We start from the raw sequence: 22,386 nt of genomic DNA on the forward strand, positions 1-22,386 counted from the left end.
ACAGATCATGATTTCTGTAGTAATGACGCATTCACGGGGACTTGTACGATGGTCACAGCACATAATCTACGGCTAATAAACTCGTTCTCTGTAAGAAAAGCATATAATTGTTGATGTGGTGAAGCTTTCTGGACAGCATCGGGCCACATCATATTACCACAAAGTGGACTGTAACGGCACGCCCCATCGTCTTTTATTCCTTGCGTAAACCGCTGGTAATGTACGGTTTAAATGTAAGGAATAAATGACAGATCGTCCTGTTCTTCGAAAATAATGCACACGGGGGTGGGGGCTGGTTAGTTCCTGTTCTCACTTATAACAGTTATAAACAGTCATGTCCTCACCGGCACCTTTCTCTTTCTCTCTCTCTCTCTCTCTCTCTCACTCGACAAAGGGCGCATGATATACTGAGTATTAATCTAAACTGGGATCACTATTTGGAACAGTGTATTTGTGTCATCAGTAATGTTGCTCATCAGCTTATACATTTCAAGCTGGTGCATAGGGTTTATGTGACACCTTATGTCAAGTTTTCTACGGATAAAAGATGTAACAGATGGGATACAGGTTCTGTTGGTGACTATATTCATATGTCTTGGCAATGTGCTTGTGTTGTGGCTCTTTGGGTGTATTTAGTTGAACAACTCTCTGAACTTTTCATGGTGGATAATCCTTTATGCCCAGGTCTGTTTTAGTTTGGAGATTTAAAAAAAAAAAAGAAACGTGTTACTGGCAACTTTGACATCTGTAAATAAGTCAATTTTGAAAGGTTGGTTCGAACCAGATATTTCCCGTTTATCAAGCTGGCGCTCTTATTTTTTGGACATGCTCATCCTGGAACGGGCTACATGCAGGTTTCATAAGGCCAAACCGTGTACAATTCAGAACTGAAGAGTTGCTGTGAGCTTTGTTAGAAATCTTGAACATGTTTTGAATGTTGTGTCAGTGTGACGTAATTTGTTTTGTCATTTGAAGTGTAATTATCTGTCTTGTGTGTGTGCGCTATGTGCACCCCCCCCCGCCCCGACCACGTCATTTTATATATTTTTTTATAATTTAAATAGATAAATATATTTATAGATTTTTTGTTTGTTTATGTTTTTGTGTTGGATGTTGTTATTTATGGGAAACCAATAATAAAAAAAAAAAAAATTATTCACAAAAAACAAACAAAACACGCATCATTTTACTGAGAAATCGGAAAGAATAAACTTTTCTATCCTCAAGAATTTCCTGTGCTGCTAAACTCATCAAAGCACCATGACTGTAACAACCAAGTCTCATTTCAGAAATGTTAAATAAATGCCTCCTTTATTTAAAAAAAAAAAAAAAAAGGTCACTGCATCAAATATGATGGTTTTACTCTGTTAAACTACATTAAAAAAATGAAGAAAAAAACCCCAAAAAACACCCTGTTATTAGGTTAGATAATGAGGCACGTTGGGCAAGTCCTGGTGTAGGAGCTGTTACTATAGAAACAATAGCGTATTAGATTGAGCACACTAATATTAACCTTGGCCATGTTACATTCGGGGCTACTTTCCGAGCCACGCAGTTACATGAAAATAATTCACACTTTATGACCAATCGGTGGTGTAATCAAGAAGGATGAATGGGAGTGTAAAATTGCAGCTGTACCTTTGACTGTTTTCACAAACACTTGTTTCTCTTTACTCGGGTCCTTCTCGTCAAGCAAGACACCGTGGAATATCCGTCCAAAGGTTCCTGTGAAATACAAACGGTCAACCCATTAAAAAAAAAAAGGGTGAGCAGAGCCAAGTGGAAGAATATCTCCTCCCACACACACACACACACACACAGACACACACACACACACACACACACACACAGCCCTGCAGAAATACACACGTTTTTATTTATTTATTTATTTATTTATTTTTTATAAAGGTCAAGCTGTCTTATACAGGGTGAGAATTTAAATAACAGCAGGTACAAATACTGGCATTCAGGTTGACCTCAGTGCTCTAAATGAAGCAGAGCTCTGCTGGCGGACTCATTCAACACCACTACGGGAACGTTCTACCTTTATTCTTTGTTGTTTTCCCTGCTGCTGTACCAAACCTCAGCTGCCACAAGCTAAGATGACATTTCAGAAGTGTAATGTGTTGTAAATTGCTTAATTCGTAAGCAGTAGAAAGGCTTGGCCCTGTGTTCACCAGACAGACAGCCAAACATAGTGTAAAGAATCACTCCTGCATAAAACTAGTGATTATCATTTTGTAATGAATGAGACTACGAGGGCGAGAGAGATGTGCCGTTGCAAGTTCACAGGGTCATAATCCAGTTTTACGTAAATGTTTTTACACAGCTTTACAGATTTAGATCTCTAACAAATCGTAAGTGCAAATACCTCCTAGATGCAGAAGTAGGAGGACCAGCAGCAGGAGTAATGTCATTAATGTCACAATAACACTCTGTATTGGATCATGTAAATAAGGAAGGAGGGCCTATAAATATGCCTGACTTAGCTAACATTAGACACGTATATACTTAACATCAGTTAAATACGTTTATGAGGGATGGTGTTGAAAATATTTGTCCAAAAAACGGTCAGGTACAGCACTTTCGAAAAAGAATAAAAGGACATAACCATAAGAGGATCAAAACAGGCCTGCAATGAAGTGTCAAATCTACAAATAATATTTATAGTAATGATGCTGTTCTTGGTGCTCGCAATACAGTCATGGTTTCAAGCTTTATTGTTATTGTCAAGGACAATGGAGCTCCATCTCCAAGGCAGAGGCATGTTGTACACACAAACAGTACTCACATCCTACTCTCACTGAATGCTCTCTCATCTGCCCACATCGTGGCATTGAAGACAGGGTACACAAATCATACGACAAAAAGTACTACCACACTGGCCCCCACGCACCCTCCCATCTGCCCTTACTGCACATCTATTCATGCACAGACGGACTGATTTCTTAGTCTGTGGTTATTGTACAAATTCCCTAGTTATAGCACATAGTAGTTGTGAAGCAGAATTCTTATTTGTAGCGCATAATGCATTGTAGATGTTGCTGTAGTTCTTCGGTCTTAATATAACAAATTCTTAGTTATTGACATGCCCTGTAGTCACGGCAGCACCCAGTCGTCAGTGTCCGCGAGTGACACATGCAGTCATCGGAAGGTTCGGCTCTGTGGTGCAAGACTGCACACGAGCGTGACTGCCTTGGGGAAGAAACTGCTCCTGAATCGGAATGTGTGACCTGACACTGCTGCCATAATAATGTTTGATGCTCTTCTTAGACTGCATGGTCAAGTGTAGATGTTTTCAATATCTGTTAATTGGCCAGCAATACTGCACAAGTCTAGTTATCACAACACCAAGTGACTATTGAGATCAAAACCATAAATAAATGAATCAATTAAAAAGTATATAGAGGGGAGGAAACCAGCCAAAATTCTGATTACAAATAATAATTTCCTAATTCATAACATAACGCTTTTCTTTTATCTTTAACAGTTCAGTTTGAACTGTTTTTAAAAAACTTTTAACAGTCTTTGAAATGACACTGTGAAAAATGGGTTATTATAATTGAGCTGTAATTGTACATTATAATTACATTATAAGAATAATGAGAAGGTAGCCCATGTGTGAAACATCAAACATGCAATGAAAAGCTTTCCCTGATCATTATAAGATTTAGTCAGGCTCCTACATCTACTATAGCTCCAGAGTTCTAGTATCTCTATGGTATAGAGATGCTCAGCTCTTCTGAGCTCAGTTCACACATTCTCCATCTACACGGTCCCAGCAATCAGTCCATGACTTCGCCCGTGGCCATGTGCAGAGCACGCAGACATTCCGCTACACTGAAAAAACACAATGTAGTTCTGAGAGATTAACCGAGATATAATACAATGCATTACTTCCTTCATCTCCCAGAAGTCCACTGTATTGTTTCAAGGTTAAGGCCGTACAGACGTGGTCACGGACTCATTGCCGGGACACTGTTTTACACGCTCTGACTGATGGAGAATATGTTAACTGAACTAGAATGGTGCTAACAAAGCGCGAGTGTGTTTTTGATCAAGAGCTTAAGCGTTGCAGTTAGGGGGGCTCCTCCTGATTTTCAGCTCAAAACAGGGATCAGGAAAAGGGCTTGTTAAAGCTCAAATATGATTTGGCTCAGTAGACCATTGACGTATATGAATGATGTAATGCAATTTGGTCAGGACTGAACGTGCCAGGTGTCTTTAAAAAAAAAAAAAAAAAAAAAGACGGAGATTTATCATCTAAGATGTGAACGGTAGCTCAGAATTCAAAGGGGATTAAACCGACACAGGACGAAAAGTCTTTCAAAAAGCAGCAGTTCACACATGGAAACTGGGGTGTACATCATATACCAGAAGCACAGAGTGGGGAAAGAGGACGCACCTTCATGCAAAACGTCTCGGAGTGTGACTCTCTCTCTAGAGATGGCGATGTCCTTGACCTTTGCCTTGGCTTCCAGCAGGGTCACGCTTCTCAGGTCATTCTTCTCTATCCGCAATGAAGGATAGGCTAACACACACACACACACACACACACACACACACACACACACACACACACCCCTAAATACAAGGACCACTAACATTTAAATGCACATCTTTGCCAAAATCAAGTCATTACCTTACTCGCATAACATGTTTTTAAGCTGATTTTATCACTCATTTTGTGTTTGACTGTGTGCAGTGTTTACACAGGATCTGAGAACACATTGTTTCTCAAAAGCAAGAGGCTGTTTTATGAGTAATACGTGTGACATGATGGTGGATACCACGGGCGTAATTATATACTCACAGAACTCTGTGGGCTGACAATGGTGACCCCTAAAATAGCACCACTAAGTAATCTATACTTGATTAAAAATTATTTTGTCATCGAAATTTGACAATTCAGCTGATAAAATTCACAACAAGACATTGCGCTACTGTAAAACAGTGTGACTTGTCAGACCTAATAAACTCCTAAATATTAAAGTATCCAAAATGATCAAGATGGTCGGCATTTTAAGAGCACATAGAAGGAAAAGGCTGTATGTTCAATGCTGGTAGTGCAATATCAATGTTGGATAGGCAGCGAAGTTTTGATGGGGGGAAAAATGAGGGCAACGTGTGGTAGCATTGCCACCTCACAGCTCCAGGGTCCCCAGTATGACTGTACTGGCTTTGCTACTCTAAATTGCCCCTAGGTGTGAATGTCCGTGTGGGCTTATGGTGCCCTGTGATGGACTGTTGTCCCATCCAGGTTGCATTCATGTTCACTTTCATGGCACTACAGGACCTTCAGCATAGTTTCTTCTCCACGATAAATTCTTTGATGAAATTCCCAGTATAACAACGGAATATCTGCATTACTGATATAGTCAGAGATACAGATTGGATACGGTATACTAAACACGGTAATCAATTTGTTTTAAATCTGAAGCATGAGGGTGCCTCCAAGTGGTGATACTGGGGGGAAAAGTTTATAACTACTTTACAGAGAGGGTAAGACGGTATAAGTAAAAATAAATAAAATAAAAACAACCTCCGTACTGGGAATCCATTCCATCTTCTAACAATATACAAGCGTGCAGACGGAATATATAAATATTAATTCCGTAAAATTATAGTGTATTATGCGGAGAAGCATTTGCAAGTTGTACAGTTAGTAGTTTAATTGTGATGATGCTTTTTGGCTACCTTAATTATTTAATCAATCATAATTGATGGCAATATCGGAATATTAGATATTCGAATAATTATCAGAAGGTAGGTTACCTACATTTAGCTGTTGTTTTGATTTCACTGGTGCATTAAAGTCCACTCATATGGTTTAACTGTATGCATGTATTTTTTCCCCCTAGTTGTGTTGGAGATGTAGTGCACTCAGTTAAAGAAAACAATAGTCCTTTTTTTTTTCGGATGGAAAAATAATCTCAATGATTGTTTAGCCATTAACACACTGCCCCATTGTAACCATTATCACATAGGATTTTCAAGAGATTATCAGATAGGATTAAGTCATTGACACTGATTAAAGACACAACCCAAGTTAAAGCGAGCACGAAACTTATTTAAGCTTTACAGTGATCCAGGCCCCCAGCTGACACTCAAGCGCAAGGTGTGGTTAAAAAGGAGCTTACACAAGGCATCATTCACTTTATGCTGTGGAAATAGTGAAGATGATGGTAGTGATGATGGTGTTCGGGTTAGAAGGACAGGTGTGAGTGTGTTAGCATGAGACTGACTGTGTGATCATTCTGGCTCTCTTGTGCCTTACAGGAGCAAAGCAGGACTTACTTTTGCTTTCATGGGAGGGAGCACCAGGGTGGGGGAAGGAGGCACCTGAGAGCTGCAGCATGGGAGCAGAGCCAGCGTGAACGTCTGATGGAGGGATGGAGGAAGAGACAGAGGGTATTGGGGAGGAAAGGATGAGAAGAGGGAGGGAGAGAAAGTGAGATAGGTAAAGGATGGGTAACTATGATAAGTAAATGGTGTCTATGGTAACATGTGAGAGCCAATGGCAGTGGCATGGGGGTGGTGGACAAAAAAGGAAAAGACAACTGCAACACAAGAGAGTTCCTAGAATGAACATGTATGGCCACCAGGGGGCGACAACACGATAAAAATGAATGCTACATTTAGGTTAAGGAAAAAAAAAAAAAAAAAAAAAAAACACTGCAGCTACTCCCCACTGATATTTACTCAATCATTAAAATACTGATCAACAGTGGTTTCTCATTTGTTTTTGTTTTTCTGTCTTTTCATTACTAAACTTAAAATGACTTTTAGAACATTAGACATTAGTATTAGTTACGTCACTGCTTTACCACCTACAAAAATAAGTCTAATCTTAGCCCAATCCGGCCAATTTGAGGGAATGTCGGTGCCTGACCACTAAGAAAACACCACAGAGATATAAAATAAAATATAACAGATATAATAATATAAAATAAATAAAATAACGGCCGTGTCCGTTTTGTGGGAAAAGGGGTGGTTGTGACTTTCATCCAGCAAAATGTGGCTCTATGTTTCCTCGGTCACTGGATAAGTTTGCACTGCAAAAATAACCAGGAGGAATTAATGAGTAAAAGTCAAAAACAGTCAGACTGTGGAGCGTGAGGTGGGACGAGAGTTAGTCTGCTTCATACGTGGTACTACTTGCCTGGTACTTGCTGCACACACACACACACACACACACCAGAGACAGACATTATACCCTGAGGACACTGGGTGCAGTCTGATGTGTTCATTACCAGGACCTTCTGATTCCTGTTTAGCTCATTTGATCATTTGCTACAAATCACCTCATTAGGAGGAGGACTGTGTGAGCATGAAAATGTCTGAAGAACTCTGATCATACCACCTCGCTTACTGACCTTGGAGGAATAGTTCAGAGAAAAATCTCATTTAAACAATTTTCTACTTACCCAAAACGTATTCAATCAGCCAGGACACTTCGGCTTGCTTGATTCTGACTACGAGGCTAATGAAGCTAGCAAATAATAAAACTAAAATAGCTTCACATACTTGCATCATGTGACATTGTTCAGCTACAAAGTCTCATTCTTAAATAACTGATTTTTTTTAGAACAGAAGAAATAGTTCTTATTTACAAATTTCAGTTCAAGTTTAAAGTGGATCTACATCACTTCCAGTCAAGGTTGCCAGAGTCATGGTCATTTTTACACCAAATTGGACTAGTTTTGGAACAAGTTTGTAGGTGGAAAAGACAAGTGTTCTTTTTTGTGCTAGTTAAAAAAAAAAAAAAAAGTCTGCAGTAGCCAAAATCTTGTTTTGAAGCAAATTCAGAATAAACTCTTCAGCAAACAGGATATGGCACACAAAGGGGAGGTGTACATGCAGGCAATGTATCTGTGATGTACAGAACTGAATGGAGAAGAGGGGATTATGGAGTGGACAATGGAGAATGCTGGTACCAGTGTTGATAAAGGCATGTTGCAATCAGAAGTGTGTGTGTACCACAGTGAACTTGTTTGCCATGCAAAGACAAACATGTCTCCTTTGTTCAACTCACAACCCTTATGGGCTAGCTTCAGTTTTGTCCTTTTCTATCCTTTTTTTTTTTTTGAGAAGTAGTCCGGAAATTTCACTGAGACCTGGCAACCCTGCTCCCAGCATTCTGGTACAGTTCTGCCTTCAAGCTTTGGGTGTGGCTTAGAGGGTGAAATGTTACAAAATATCGATAAAGATTTATTAATTAAAACAACAACCACCACCACCCAGACCAGCAAGTCTAAAACCTAACCCTGGCTGCATCCATACACAGCAAGCTGCAACGCACTGTGTTCTGACAACTTTCTATCATGAACCTTTTCAGCAATTTGCGCTACAGAAGCTCTTCTGGACACCCATGACCCTGTCGCTGGTTTACCAGTTGTCCTTCCTTGGACCACGTTTGGTAGGTACTAACCACTGCATACTGGGAACACCCCACAAGTCCTGTTGTTTTGGAGATACTCCTACCCAGTCATCTAACCATCATAGTTTGGCCCTTGGTAAAAGAAGCTCAGATCCTTACACTCCCATTTTTCCTGCTTCAAACACATCAACTTCAAGAACAGTTCACTTGCTGCCTAACATATCCCACCCCTTGAGCGGTGCCACTTTAATGAGTTAATCAGTGTAACTCATGTTATGGCTGATCGATGTGAGTATACAGATGTGATCATGTTCACGGAAGGTGAGTGTGTGCTGCTGTGGATCTTACTGGTGATGGAGGTGGCATTGTTTGGTGTGTCTGCTCTCAGGTACTGCGTGGTCTGAGTGGAGGGTTGAGAAAGACCCTGGGAGCTCCCACTGTCACTCTCACTAGAAAGAAAAAAAAAAAAAAAAGAGAGAGAAAAAGATCACAAAGTGACACTAAATGCTCAAGACTAAGTGTGTGTGCCCGTCTGCCTCTGTAAAGTAATACTGAAGCTGCTGATTGATGGTTTAACTGATCCCACCATATGGTTTGTTCTCGTTTTGAGTCAGGATATTACAGGCAATAACAACAATGTTATATTAATTAGTTTGTAGTTTATAGGAACAAGTGAGAAACCAAAAGAAAAAGGGGAAAACAGTCAGAAATGGCAGTTTATCATCCACATGAGGTCATCTAAACTGTTTTCAGACCAAGAGCATAGCCAGATTTCCACCAACAAGATTTCTTTTGTCTGGTCTGAACCACACTTGTCACAGTAATCAAAGTATCTGGCACAGACAACAGTAACAACACTCGAGTAGAATGCTGTGCACCATGCTGGGTTTTTTTTTTCCCAAGGTTGTCTATATGTCTAGACATGCGAGTATAACAAATTCAATTTCAGCTATTTTTGCCAAAAATGTTCATGCCTGTATGAATATACCTTCTGTCATTGCCAGCAATAACTGTGCCTTCAGCTGGGTAAGAGAACTTTTTCTAGCTGTAGAACTTTCACCATATTCTCCCTCATTTGATTTTCCTGCTTCCCTCAGATCCGGGAAGGCCATCGCTATCACTTTACCTTCTAACCCCGTAGCCTTCGTAACACTGAAGTGTTGTATAATGGTGCCAATTAAAAGAATTAGCCTTGAGCTTCAGAGGTTAATTCAACCCAAAGGCCTCTGAGGAACAAAGATCCTCCAGACAGCACAGATTCAACCTGCCTTCTGAAACACACTGATCCCAACCATGTGCCAACGTCATTTACGCAATACAGGAAATATCAAAGAGCGGCTGTGTGCTCTTGCCTACATTCTAATGCCTTGGAGCTGTTGCCACTAAAAGCAAAATGAGAACGAGTCACGGGTTTACGAACTGACTTTACAGACATAATGCCGCTTTGACTTGAATTAGCAAATAAGATCATATCAATCTCAAAACAAGAATAAAGAAGTCCATTATGCAGGAAAATCTCATTAGATGACTTGCAGCAGAACTGATTCCTGAGAAAGATTTTGTTATCGCTAAGATACAAAAGGTTAAGACAGCAGGATCTGAGATACCAGGATAAACAGTTACACGTGTTTATAGCATGGTCTGTCTGAAGAGTCGATTCTGATTGGCTGGAAGGTGTGCGTTCAAACCGTATAATGCACAGGTAGTTCCAGCCGGTTTAATCACCGCTCTAAATTAACGTGCTGCCAATAAACAATTGTAACCATAGTTAAGTATCGTTACAATTGCGCACAGTAGTTAAACTCACAGCTTCGTGATTAGTAGAGACGCGACACAGACGCAGATAATTCTCTCTCACACACACACAAATTTCGCTCTAATAACTATTTATGATAATCAATTCAAATAAATGTAATCCTATCGTACTACCTTACCTCCGTCGTCATTATAATGGGTGTAAATATATATAAAATAACTAACAATTTGTTATTTTGATCCTTTCGGTTGAATTTTGCACCGCAAACATCAATGACCGCTTTAACTCGTCAATGCCGGCAAGTGACCACGGTATAAGCCGGTTCCTCTAGGATTCAGCGTTTCTGCGATCGCAGAAACGAAGGCAAAATCAGGCAAACTCCACAATATTCAGAGAAGCTTGCGATTCTAAAAAAAATTACCGCAGATTTGGGCCAAGACGAATCACGTGACGTCATCACAACGCGCATTCAGATTCAGCCAAAGCACTCTTCCATTCACGTGCATCGAACACGAGTAGAACAAAAAAAAAAAATCTCGTTTAATAACAAACATCACCGCAAAAAATTTGTGCAATTGCATTTTTTTATGCCAATTCAAGAAGTTTTCCACAAAAACACAACAAAAAAAACTTAAAACGCAAGTTGCATCACCAGCTTTGGAAAAACCGTAGCTAAATCGAGCATTTTTGGCCGCAGCAATCGCAAAAAAACCTCAAAATTCTGTACGGATAGATAAGCGGGATAATCCATGGCTAGGATTTTACATGATTCTCCGCTTTGCATCGGGTGGTTCTCTGCCTCTACGTCGCGAACTAAAATTGTCTAACACACACCTTGCCACGGATTATACCTTACGTAAAGCATAAAAAACAAAGCAGTACAACACTTAAAGAATAAAATCAATCAAACTCGACAAAACTTTTTGTCCTTGTACCACTGCTCCTACCAACGAGCGTAAAATTCAGCCCAAGTGCCAGAACTATGGTTAAAAAAAAAAAAAAAAAAAAAACAACCCACCTGTCATCCACCTCGACTCTCTTCATGCTGTGCAGGTGTAACACAGCAAGGATGATCGCCACCAGGAAGATGACAGCACAACACACTCCAACGCTAATGTAGAACACTCTGGTGGACGTTGTAGGGGCGCTGTCTACTGAGGGAAACACAGAGCACAGGTCTATGTCAGAGAAATCCAACAAAATTAAACATCTACAACAATTAATAATGGAATTACAACTGAAACCATCTTTTAAATACAATAGAGGAAAGTACTTACAGTCTGGTCCTGTTTTGTTGGAGAATGGAAGGAGGATTTTGGGAGGATCTGGCTGTTCAATTCCTTGTTAAATATAAGATAAAATGCATGTATAGGTTACACCAATCTCTTAACAAAAAAGATTAAAAGAAAACAAAACAACAACAACAACAACACTACTCAGGGACATGGCAGTTGTCTAACCACAAAGAATAATCGAAAGAATAACTTAAACTGGTGGGTAGAAATTTCAAGAGAAATAGGAATGTTTTCTTCGATACAAAGCGAAACAGACATTTAGAACAGCAAACACAGACCAGCCCTTAGAAACAAGGACAGGTTTGTATCATACTATTCACTGTGACAGCATCAGTCTCGCAGAGAGAAAGCCATGTCAACTTCAATAGTCTTATTACAGCTCATATTACAAGGTGAGATGAAGGGATGGGTTCAGACAATAGACATAAAAAAGCAGCACACGTCTGTGAATGTACACTAGGACACAAATGTAAGCACTACAATTATGCTACAGGTCGTACTTCTGTAGCACATTTTCCTGCGCTTGAAATTGAGCACTGTGAAGTTGTTGGCATGGATTGTCAGATTCAGCTGCATCGTCAGAATGGCCTCACCATCCACTTTCCCAGAACAGAAGAGGTCCACTCTGAAAACTACACACAAGAAACAAATACAAATATCAGACTAAACACCGATGACGAACACAGCTGGCTGTCCGATAAAATTCCAGTGTGCGAACAGATACCGGTTGTGCACTTCTCAGACAACCGAGGCCCCTCTAGAACAAGGGTTCTCAAACTTTAACCAGGGACACTACGCCTACATCCCTATACTGCGCATCTGTAAAAACTTAAGAAGCTTTGGCCTGCGTCGTGTCCGTCAGGCGTGTATTTAAAAATGCAATTCGAAGGTTGTATAAAGTGCCATTAACCTCTAACAAAGCTATCAAACTAGACAGAAGGCACAATAACTGCAGTACAACATCGTCCACCATCTTGTTTCTTTTGAGTTGAATGGGCCACATGACTGAACATACGTCGGCGTTTTTGAATCTCTCCGTTTTCTCGGTCCACGCTATACCGCGAAACCCGTGCTTTCAAATTTATCCACTTGGGAGAGTGTTTTCGAAAAGCTCGTCGTTTTTTTTTTTGTTTTTTTTTGCTGGACAGAAAACGGCGACTCTGTGTGGACTGAAGCCCAAAACGTAGAGGATGTGGTCTAAAATAGAGTCTATGGACTCCCTCAATAGAGATTTATCTCATGAACATTAGTTGTACAACAGTATTCTGTCCATTTATTACACACACGGGGCTTTCCAGAACAGTCCACCAACAGAACACATAAGGTTCAAGTTGACATTATTTGCAGGCTTATAAGTCATGAACCCCTGGAAGCCTACTTTGAGAACCACTGTTATAGAAGATCTCTACAAGGGTGTGTGTATGTGCGTGCGTGTGTGAGAGAGAGAGAGATACCCGAGTGTGTGAGCGGAACCTCCCCACTGGATGAAATGTTGCTATGAGGCTGGTCCATAGCTGCAGGGTTCTCCACCTGGAAACCCAACCTGTAGTCCACCTGCACAGAGGTCCAGGTACAGAAAATAAACCACCAGCATTAGAACCATAGCTGCATTTGTAGTCAGACACAATGCAAGTGTGTGTTTCCGTAGTTTACTTTCAAGTCCATCTCGATTCAGCATAATCACCACCAGATGGCAGTATAGAGATGAGGGAAGCCAGAAAACAAGGCCTCCACAAAGCCTCTCATTATTTAAAACCAAATTCTTTAACAAATCTAGCAAGCAACCACAAACAATCTTATCTTTACAGTAAGAGTTCTTCTTAAGTGGCACTAAATGGTCCTGAAATGTTTCGCATGATCGTGAGAGGAACTTTTAACAAGGAATTCCTCGACTAAGAAGAAGGGGCGGGGTTCACCCTGTTGCTATGGGTGATGGAATGTTTCATGAATGAATATCGGCAGTGATCGGTTGACGTGGTTTCCAAATGGTCAGTGCGGCCTATATGTGCGTATCAACGACCAGCTTTGTATTTCATTTAATTATCGCCTTAGACAGTTACACGGCAGACTAAATCATAGTGTATCCGTGCGTGCTATGACGTGAACGAAACGTTAATTTTCTTTTTTTATTATTAGAATATATTGCGCGATAAGTTTAAGACCGATTGGCCGATCACGGTCAATATTCACTTATGATAAAAGCGGTCATCGATAGCAATGATTTGATATGGATTGTTAATAGCGGTCATTTTTTCTATAAAACATGACACAGGATTTCACGATTGTGCGATCAATATTCAATTTCAATATTCATAGAAGCAGCTGCCTTTATTTGTCACATATACATTACAGCACGGTGAAATTCTTTTCTTCGCATATACCAGCTTGTTAGGAGGCCGGGGTCAGAGCGTGGGGTCAGCCATGATCCTGAGGATTGTTCGTAATTCAGTCTTAGTGTGTTAAGTGTCCTCTGGAGTACCCCGAAGTATCAGCAGGCCCATGACCTGATTTTAGTGCTCTACTGCCCGTGTGTTCATCTTGCATCAGCCAGCTAGAAACTACTTTTATTCCCAGGATTCTGTGTGAATACAACCTCAGACAGAAATGGTTGTGCTGTTTAATTTCACTGATTATTATAAAACTACAGATTTTTACAGATTACAGGTTAGCAGAGCTTACAGACTGCAGTTTTGTCCTCATTCCACACGAGACGTCAACTTTACACACAGCATGAAATCGATGCGTTTTCCCGCCCTCTTTTGATTGACAGGATATCATTGATTTACAACTCTAAAATGAATCCATTAAAGTGATCAAAGCCCCAGTAACTACAAACAGGTCATGTTAAATATGATTTTATTATAGACTCAAAACCAGCTGCAACATTTGCGTGGCTAAAACTCATCATATCCGCCCTGTTGTACGTCACATTTCAGACCTACAGCTGAGTTACAGTACACGTGTACCATCGAGTCCCTATGGAATTTCACAGCTTCTTGGCACATTTTCAACATTTTTTTTTCCCCCCTGGCTGTGTATGTTCATGCACTCAATTTAAATACAACAGAAAGCCAAGTGTAAATACAACAGAAAGCCAAGTGTTACAAGCTGCAGATAATAAAATCCCCATAAACGCATGAAAATTTACAGAGGAAATAATTCAGCCATTAATAAGAATAAAGAATAAAGGCTTGTAGCCTTGTGGGAAGTCAGTGATTAGTGCATGTTATAGTAAACATCAGTTCAAATTGCTTATACATGACAGGCTTGTTCCACCTACTAGCATGTGTGTCAAGTTTCCAACACCCTTTACTACAATAACAGATACTAGAATAGGGACGTCAGAAGAGAGAATACCTTTCAAATGACAAGGGAAAATAAATTCCAGTCTCGTTTCCACGAAGTGTATTGGTGAAGGTTTCAACTAGGATTCCGAATCTAAACATTTAGCCGTTATTCGGTTTAACAAAATGTAACGCATGACAAATGTACACGTTCCTACTAAGTGCAAAAGACAACAAAAGGAACGTTCATTTTTCCCCTCAAACCCACAATTTTTTTTACTTTTTTGACTAAAATCTATTTTTAAAGCTGCTAATTATGTACAGGACAGGAGGTTCTGATGAACAGGGTGTACCTTGCTCTTGGAGTGCCAGGTGAAGTGCAGGCTGTTGGTCTCGCTGGGTACTGGCAGTATGAAGGAGAGAGCGTAATGATTCACCACATCGTCCCTCACATAGTAAAGCTCAGCATCCAGACCTGCAAACACACAAAAAAAAGCTAAATCAGAACTGATTACACATGGGGGAGACAACCAAAAAGGAGGCAAACATTTTTTAAAACCTCCATTAGCTTCTCCATACAAAATACGTCTTGTATGGACATTCCATTATTCAGGGTCCATATGAATTCTGCATTTCACTACACACCAAAATAAAAAAAAATAAAATAAAAAAAATCTCTCTTATGCCCTCATTTAGAGACTAATGGATTTTGCAGAGCTTGGAAGTCTCTGGGAGGAGAAAACCACAGCAGCACAAAAACATTTCTCAAAGCAGCAGACCATGTCAACACGTGACACCGATCACCAACACACTGTCCTCCCTTAGCATCAAGGAGGACAAATAAAACATTTGAATTGACTAAATCATAATGTGAAGGTCAGAAAAGTGACAACATGCGAGCAGAATTTCCAACCTGAATATGTGGGGTTGAATGGAGAAAAAGAAATGCATCCCATAAATCTATGACTGAGCCAAGACCTACACGAAACGGCCAAAATAATGAACGCTTCCACTCCCCCCCCCCCACCTCTGTGCATTTCAGGCCTTAGAGTGTTCTTTTCCTCATCCTTTAAGGCGGCTGGAATTCATACATTATGCTAGTTATCACGGTTATACATCATGAAGAAAGAAATCTCAGTTTGAGGATGTTTATGTTTGAGGTCCTCACCCTTCACTATCACCAAACCTTAACAGCCTCGCTCTTCCCTTAGGCTCGCCTCCGCTTTCTAATAACTCAACCAAAGGACGTGGTAATCTAAACAAGGTCTTAGTCACAGCCGCATTCCTGTAGCAGCTTCGACCCAGAAAGCCTCACTCCTGGGCTGTACCTCACACCTGTGCCCTAAAGACGGGTGCGTTTATCGCCGTTTGCAGGGAGAGAACAGGTGCTGATGGATAGGTGGCTGGGGTTTCAAGCTGGAGGCTGATTCCCACACAGCCGAGACACAGGAACACGTGAAGCTGAAATCTCCAGCCGCGCCCTGGGGCAATCCTATCTCGGCTGCGGGACATCGGCTGGGTCGAGTGGAGCCAGTCTATCAGCCTGTAAGGGATTGGCTTTAAACAAAGGCGGAGGGGAATGCAGCTCCTCCCCCCAACTTTTTTTTGCGATTGCCGTGGCCAACAACGCTTGATTTTGCTGCTGATTTTTTCAAACTTTGCGATCAATTTGTGGAGTTTTTGTGGGTTTTTTTTTTTTTTGGCGGAAAACGACTTGAACTGGACAAACTGTAACTGCACAATATTCTTTCACGGTGATGTTTGTTGCTAAATGAGATGTTTAGCTGTACTCACGTTCGACGTGTGCAAAGCGAAGAGGGCTTTAGCGGAACGTGTGTTGTGAAATCTGACGTCCTTTCGAAAAATCGCAGGCTCCTCCGAACATCGCGGCGTTTGCTCGATTTCCCGTTCATTTCTGCGATCGCAAAATCCTGGAGGGACTGGCCGTTCTCCGCCTTGACGACAACGTGAAGGCACGGGTGAATCTCAGATATTCTGACGACCGGTATCTGATCAGAAACTGATCGTGCTTATGTCGGTTTCACGACTGGCACACGGTCGAAAACTTTATCAACTCACGAAAATCAAAAGCACACTTAGCTTGCAAGGTGCAGACTGACTGCATTTTAATCGCTGTGTTTGGTAAACTGGCTCCTTCCCCAACACGATCCCTGCAGGCAGACAGCTAAGACGAGATCACCTAAATAAAATCGTTTCCATACCATTTTCTTACAGTATGTTTGTTTTCTTCCAGTACAGATCTCAAAATATATTCTTGGCAGAAAAAGTAAAATACGGTCGAGAACTGAATTATTCTTTTTTTGGGCTGTTTTCCAGAATTTCGTGGGTTTCTGAAGACCACAGCAGATTTATTGTGGCGTGGTGTGCACGATCAACAAGATCTATTGGGATTAATACTCTGAACTATATAGCAATCACAGCCTTTTGTATGCAAAGCCACCATTCCAAAGGATAAAAAGGAATGAGTAATTAATGTTTAATACTTGATTGCAGAAACATAACCCGTAACCATCGACTGTCCATCTTCCCTGCCAGGCAACTAATGTAACCATTTTCATTTCCTGCTTTTTTCCTCCTGGTCTTTCTCCATTCAGACATTTCAGTCAGTGAAATACAGCTCTGGGTGGGTGAATGACTTGGCCAGTAAAGAGCATTCCACTTTCAGCTCAGAAAACCTCCAGTGTGACTTGATTACTACGTTCTGGACTTTGAGGCATTCAGTGGGAGCAACGTTTTAAACCTTAGGCTCTTTGACAAAAGCCGTTTCCAGAATTCCAGAAACACAGACTGCTGAATTGACGGACACCCACAGCACCGAGCTGACCACTTCTGAAGGAACGTTTCACGACTCCAGACCTAATCGGCTGACTGTGCCAGGTTACAGCGGCTGTACGCGTCATTGATGACCTGTCACTGTGGAAATAATAATAATAATAATAAAAAAATGTGTTACTTTTGAAGTGTGAGGAACACCAGACACACCCACGGATTTTCACTTGGTGTAATTACCACGCTCAGGGTGTGTGAATCTTCTGTTCTTATTTTTGTTCCGTGCCAGTTAAAAGCAGACTGCGAGGAAAGTAAGAGGAAAGAGAGGGAGAGGGGCGGACTTGGGTAAGTGGAGGGTGTAGTCTGTTGTCCAAATTTTTCCTGTTCTTTCACTTAAACCCCGGATTTGTAGGTTCTAATCAGCTTCATGCTGAAACAAGACTTTGTGGGAATAGCAAAGCACCACCAGCTCATGGGGGATGGACTGTATGTGGGCGTCTGAGGGGTTGAGGGTACTTGACCCAGTGCTTTTATGGATCACTTTAATGCACCACACACACACACACACACACACACACACACACACACACTGATGGCCGGCAGAGTTTACTATAAATCCTCTACAGTCTTTTCACTCCACTGTATTTTGTGGGAAGCATTTCATCTTTGCTTTCTGAAACGAGTAACAACAAGTTGCTTTGAAAGGCTCTCTGTGGTCAACCACACAAACTTAAAAAAAAAAAAAAAAGAAAAAAAAAAAGGCAGCTCACTGGTGGTTTCCGTTCACTTTGACACCAGGCCTAAGCACTGACTACGCAGTACCATGAGGGGGATGCCGTGTCTCTTTATATGGCTTCAAAATCCCTTTCATGCTTGAGCTGCATCCACTGTTCTGAAAAAGCCAACAGGCCAAAGACAAAACAAGTCTAGTGATTAAAAAGCCTGTGGTTGATCTTGCTTGGGGGCGGGGGGGAAGAAAAAAAAAGCTTCAAAAAGTTCCACAGCAGCATATCTTGCTACTATATCTTATCTTCAGATTGGTGGGTGTGTGAGCCTTGCTGGGTGGTGCAGAGAAGATGCTTCTGAAAATCCGTGACATGAAGGGTGGGAATGAAGCGGGACCTAGATTTAAGCTCAAACATTAAAAACATGCAAACAGAATGAACTGAGATGAACCGGTCTCTGTATTAGGGATGTAACTGAATACATGTACATTATTCAGACTGAACAGATCATTCGTTCTAAACGCATACAAATACAGACACCACTAGGAGGAACGCTTTCTTCAGAAAGAAAAAAGAAAGCTTGCTAAATAGGTTTTAAGGAGACCCGGTTGAGACTAGAGGTGTGCATCAGGACTACGGACGCACGGACAACACAAAACAAAAACATTGCACGGGCGAGTTTTTTCTTTACTTTCAAGAGCAGTGAGCGGTTGAATACGAAGCTCAAACAGAGACCACACGAACATGAATGCGTCTTTAGTAACTGCTTGGCCCATGTTGCAGTAGTTTAAATTAGGCTTCTACTGTGTTTATAGCTTGTGAAATAGAACCAAAAAATTAAAAAATTAAAATAAAGAGGGATTCTAGAGACAGAGTGGTAGGTTTCACGTTTAATTCACAAAACCCCTCTTCCCGTTTATAGTCGCACCAACCTCCGGTTAAAGTTTTAATACAGATACGGACATTTGATGGAATTAACGGTTTCAGATACAAATGGCGGCACTGCGTTACTCCCCTACTCTGTACAGAAACCTTTGTCTGTCATAATAATACAAAACCCCAGAGATGCAGAAAGTCCACCGAGAGCTGAAGGCATTACCTCACGGACCTGTGTATTGCTGAGACTGAGCACGTTAGCGCATGTCTCCCAACACTAAACACACATCAGAGTGCACAAATAGCTGAATGGTGACATAGCTGGAAGCAAGCATGCTAACCTAAACAAAAAGCACAATCCCAATTAGTGACTGTAACGCAATAAAATGCGCATGGAAACAATAACTAAACCCAAATGCATTACAGTGGACTAACACAAATAATGTACTTTTTAATTTTTTTTATTATTATTATTTAAAACTTGGACAGCAAAGTAACATCTCTTCAAAGAATTCCAGGTGAGTGAGTTTCGAGTCATATTAACATCATAAACAAACTGTAAAACTTCTAATCCTTATCCCCGAAAGACGGTCCTATGTTACGTTTGTTTGAGGCAGCTGGCCTCGTGGCCGTGAAACCAGCTAACTTTATGCTCCATGTAATGTTTGGGATAGCGAGGTTAACAGATAACTGCCTAACACATTGCAGTGTTATAAACTACCTCCTATTGGGCCACCATGCAACGCCATTCAGCGCATGTCCTGTCAGATACATGCAGTAATGTCACTGGATTAAATAATTATTTATGAGTGCACCTTAGCATCCACTGTTTTATTAGTGCGTCTCCCCCTCCCCATCCCCACCTCTCTCTCCCTCCCAGAGGAGGATGTCCACCAGGAGAGTATTTTTATTTTTACACACCGTGGTACCGACTTTAGCATCGAGTACTTTTGGTGGTATCGGAACCGACTACTAGATTTTTGGTATCGTGACATCCCTGATCCGCATAACAAGTTAGCTCCTGTCATCAATTTGGGTACAGCACCTCACTTTCATGCACTTCCTTTCTCTGAACGTTCAAGCTAATAAACCAGGAAAACACAGCTCGTCGTTTTACTGCCACAACGAAAAGAGCGAAGCCCTCGCCCTGAAGACTTCCTCGGTGCAAAACCTACGGTTACAAAGCGCTGATGCCTTCCATAAACACTAAAAAAAAAAAAGATACCTCGCACAAAACGTTACCAAATCAATGACGATGTTGCTCTTTGTTCAATAACACATTTTGTTATTTGTTTATAATTAGTTTTAGATTATGTGCAGCCATACATGTCCCTGTGAGTAAACACTAGCACAATAATAAACTCGTGATCTGGATTCCAGCTGCCAGAGCTGCTGGTATAGAAAACAAAATCAACACTAAACCAATCAGATTCAAATGTAAATAACACACTATATAATAAATAACACCTTAATGTGACAAGACAACATGGTAATATACATTTAGATTTCTTCCCTGTGAGCAAGCCAAATCTAATGTGTAATCAAGAAACTAGGGCAGATAATAAGAATATCTCTCAGAACATCGGACAAGTGCCGCAAACATCCCTGATAGTTCAGATGAATGATATTTCCATTAATATCTAGAAGCCCAGAGGGCTTTGTTACGAATATAAGGATGTGCATCAGGATACGACGACTCCAGTTATACGTTTCACTATTTTATTTTGGACAGGACTGTGCAGTTCCTCAGGCAAACTGCTGCCTTTGTAAAACCAGAACAAAGCCTAAAGGCCAGGTGGGGGAGCGTGTTCAGGTAAGACAAAAGCCTTCCTGTACTAAAAGCCTTATCTTGCATGCCCGAGTGTGCAGCTCACAAGCACTGGTGGTGCTCATGGGAGATCGGGGGACCAGGCAAGGGGTGGAGAGGGTGCTTCTCTTACAACTTTATCCACCAATACCTCAAAACAAACCCAGAAGGCAGAGTCCGGGCTGACAAACATGAGATGAATGCATTTATCAGATTCAGAACAGGATTATGTGGAGGTTTGTGTTTGAACATGCATGAGCAAGATGAGATTCATTCATTATCCCCTCTTTAATCATATTCTTCTCTTCCAAGGGGTATTGCTAACAGGATGTGGCGGGATATACGATTTGCATGCCTGATACTCCAAGGGAAAGGAAATGAGTGGTTTTAGGTACCTACAGACTGCCCGAATACTTTGCCGTGACAATCACAGGACCTGTCTGGTTTTCATTAGGAAAAAGATAACTGGTTACTGAATGGAAATTAAAGGAAGAATGAAATCTGCTAAACAAGCTTCAACATATGCACAGGCACTAGAATGGCAAGGAATCATTGGAAGATCTGCAATCTAATACAGGGGATTACTGGAGGATCCACAACACTCAACAAAAAACATACAAAAAAAAGCGGAAGCCAGATATACCCAGGCAAGCCCCAGTGATCAACAATACCAACTGGTTTTTACCCTCATTACGAATGCACAGAGTGTGAGCTTCCAACTGCATATACACCAATACGCACATTTCTGCACAGGTTAGCCTAATAGTTTATTTTGCACAAACATGAACCCTCCGTCAATCTAAACCTACTCACGGCCAACACCGAATACAAACGTTTCAGCATTTTGTCTTTCTTGTGTGCTGATGTCCGTCCACCCATCCAAAAATCAATCAACAAACACTAGCTGAATTAACAGACTTTATTTCGGTTTTCAACAGTGCGGACTGGCTCTTCCGTTACCCCAAACCAATGCTTTGTATTGCATTCATCAAATGCATCACCAAAATGACACGTTTTATTTTCTTAGGAATTGTGGAGATATCGTTCGACATTTTCACAGTATGATAACCCAGTCTAAGATACTGTGGTTCTCATGGTATCAAAATATTAATACATTTTAAACCACATAACCTTTTTTCCACTGCTGGAAAAAAGAAAGAAAGAAAATATATATATAAAATTCACACACACACACACACACATCAGCCATAACATTAAAACCATCTGCCTAAAATTGTGTAAATCCCACTTGTGCCGCCAAAACAGCGCTGACCCGTCGAGGCATGGACTCCACGAGACCTCTGAAGGTGTGCTGTGGTATCTGACACCAAGACGTTAGCAGCAGATACTTTAAGTCCTGTAAGTTGCGAGGTGGGTCCTCCGTGGATCGGACTTGTTTGTTCAGTACATCCCACAGATGCTCGATCGGATTGAGATCTGGGGAATCTGGAGGCCGAATCAACACAATGAACT

General features: G+C 41.0%; 1 protein-coding gene across 3 annotated transcripts in view; it reads right to left on the bottom strand.

Annotated features, from left to right (window-relative positions):
• ryk (receptor like tyrosine kinase) overlaps positions 1–22,386 on the bottom strand; it is a 61,505-nt gene that overhangs the window by 15,919 nt on the left and 23,200 nt on the right. The window contains exons 2-10 of one of the 3 annotated variants that reach the window (XM_053636565.1): positions 15,069–15,190; positions 12,886–12,985; positions 11,932–12,063; positions 11,414–11,476; positions 11,155–11,287; positions 8,729–8,829; positions 6,298–6,381; positions 4,406–4,531; positions 1,639–1,725 (exon numbers count right to left, since the gene is read on the bottom strand). In XM_053636565.1, coding sequence (XP_053492540.1) covers positions 1,639–1,725; positions 4,406–4,531; positions 6,298–6,381; positions 8,729–8,829; positions 11,155–11,287; positions 11,414–11,476; positions 11,932–12,063; positions 12,886–12,985; positions 15,069–15,190 — 948 coding nt within the window. Of the gene's footprint in view, positions 1–1,638; positions 1,726–4,405; positions 4,532–6,297; positions 6,382–8,728; positions 8,830–11,154; positions 11,291–11,413; positions 11,477–11,931; positions 12,064–12,885; positions 12,986–15,068; positions 15,191–22,386 lie in introns of all 3 variants that reach the window. The other 2 variants (XM_053636564.1, XM_053636566.1) reach the window with 2 other exon arrangements.

Source organism: Ictalurus furcatus, chromosome 11 (assembly GCF_023375685.1).
Source record: "Ictalurus furcatus strain D&B chromosome 11, Billie_1.0, whole genome shotgun sequence".
In the NCBI taxonomy this organism is placed as follows: Eukaryota; Metazoa; Chordata; class Actinopteri; order Siluriformes; family Ictaluridae; genus Ictalurus; species Ictalurus furcatus.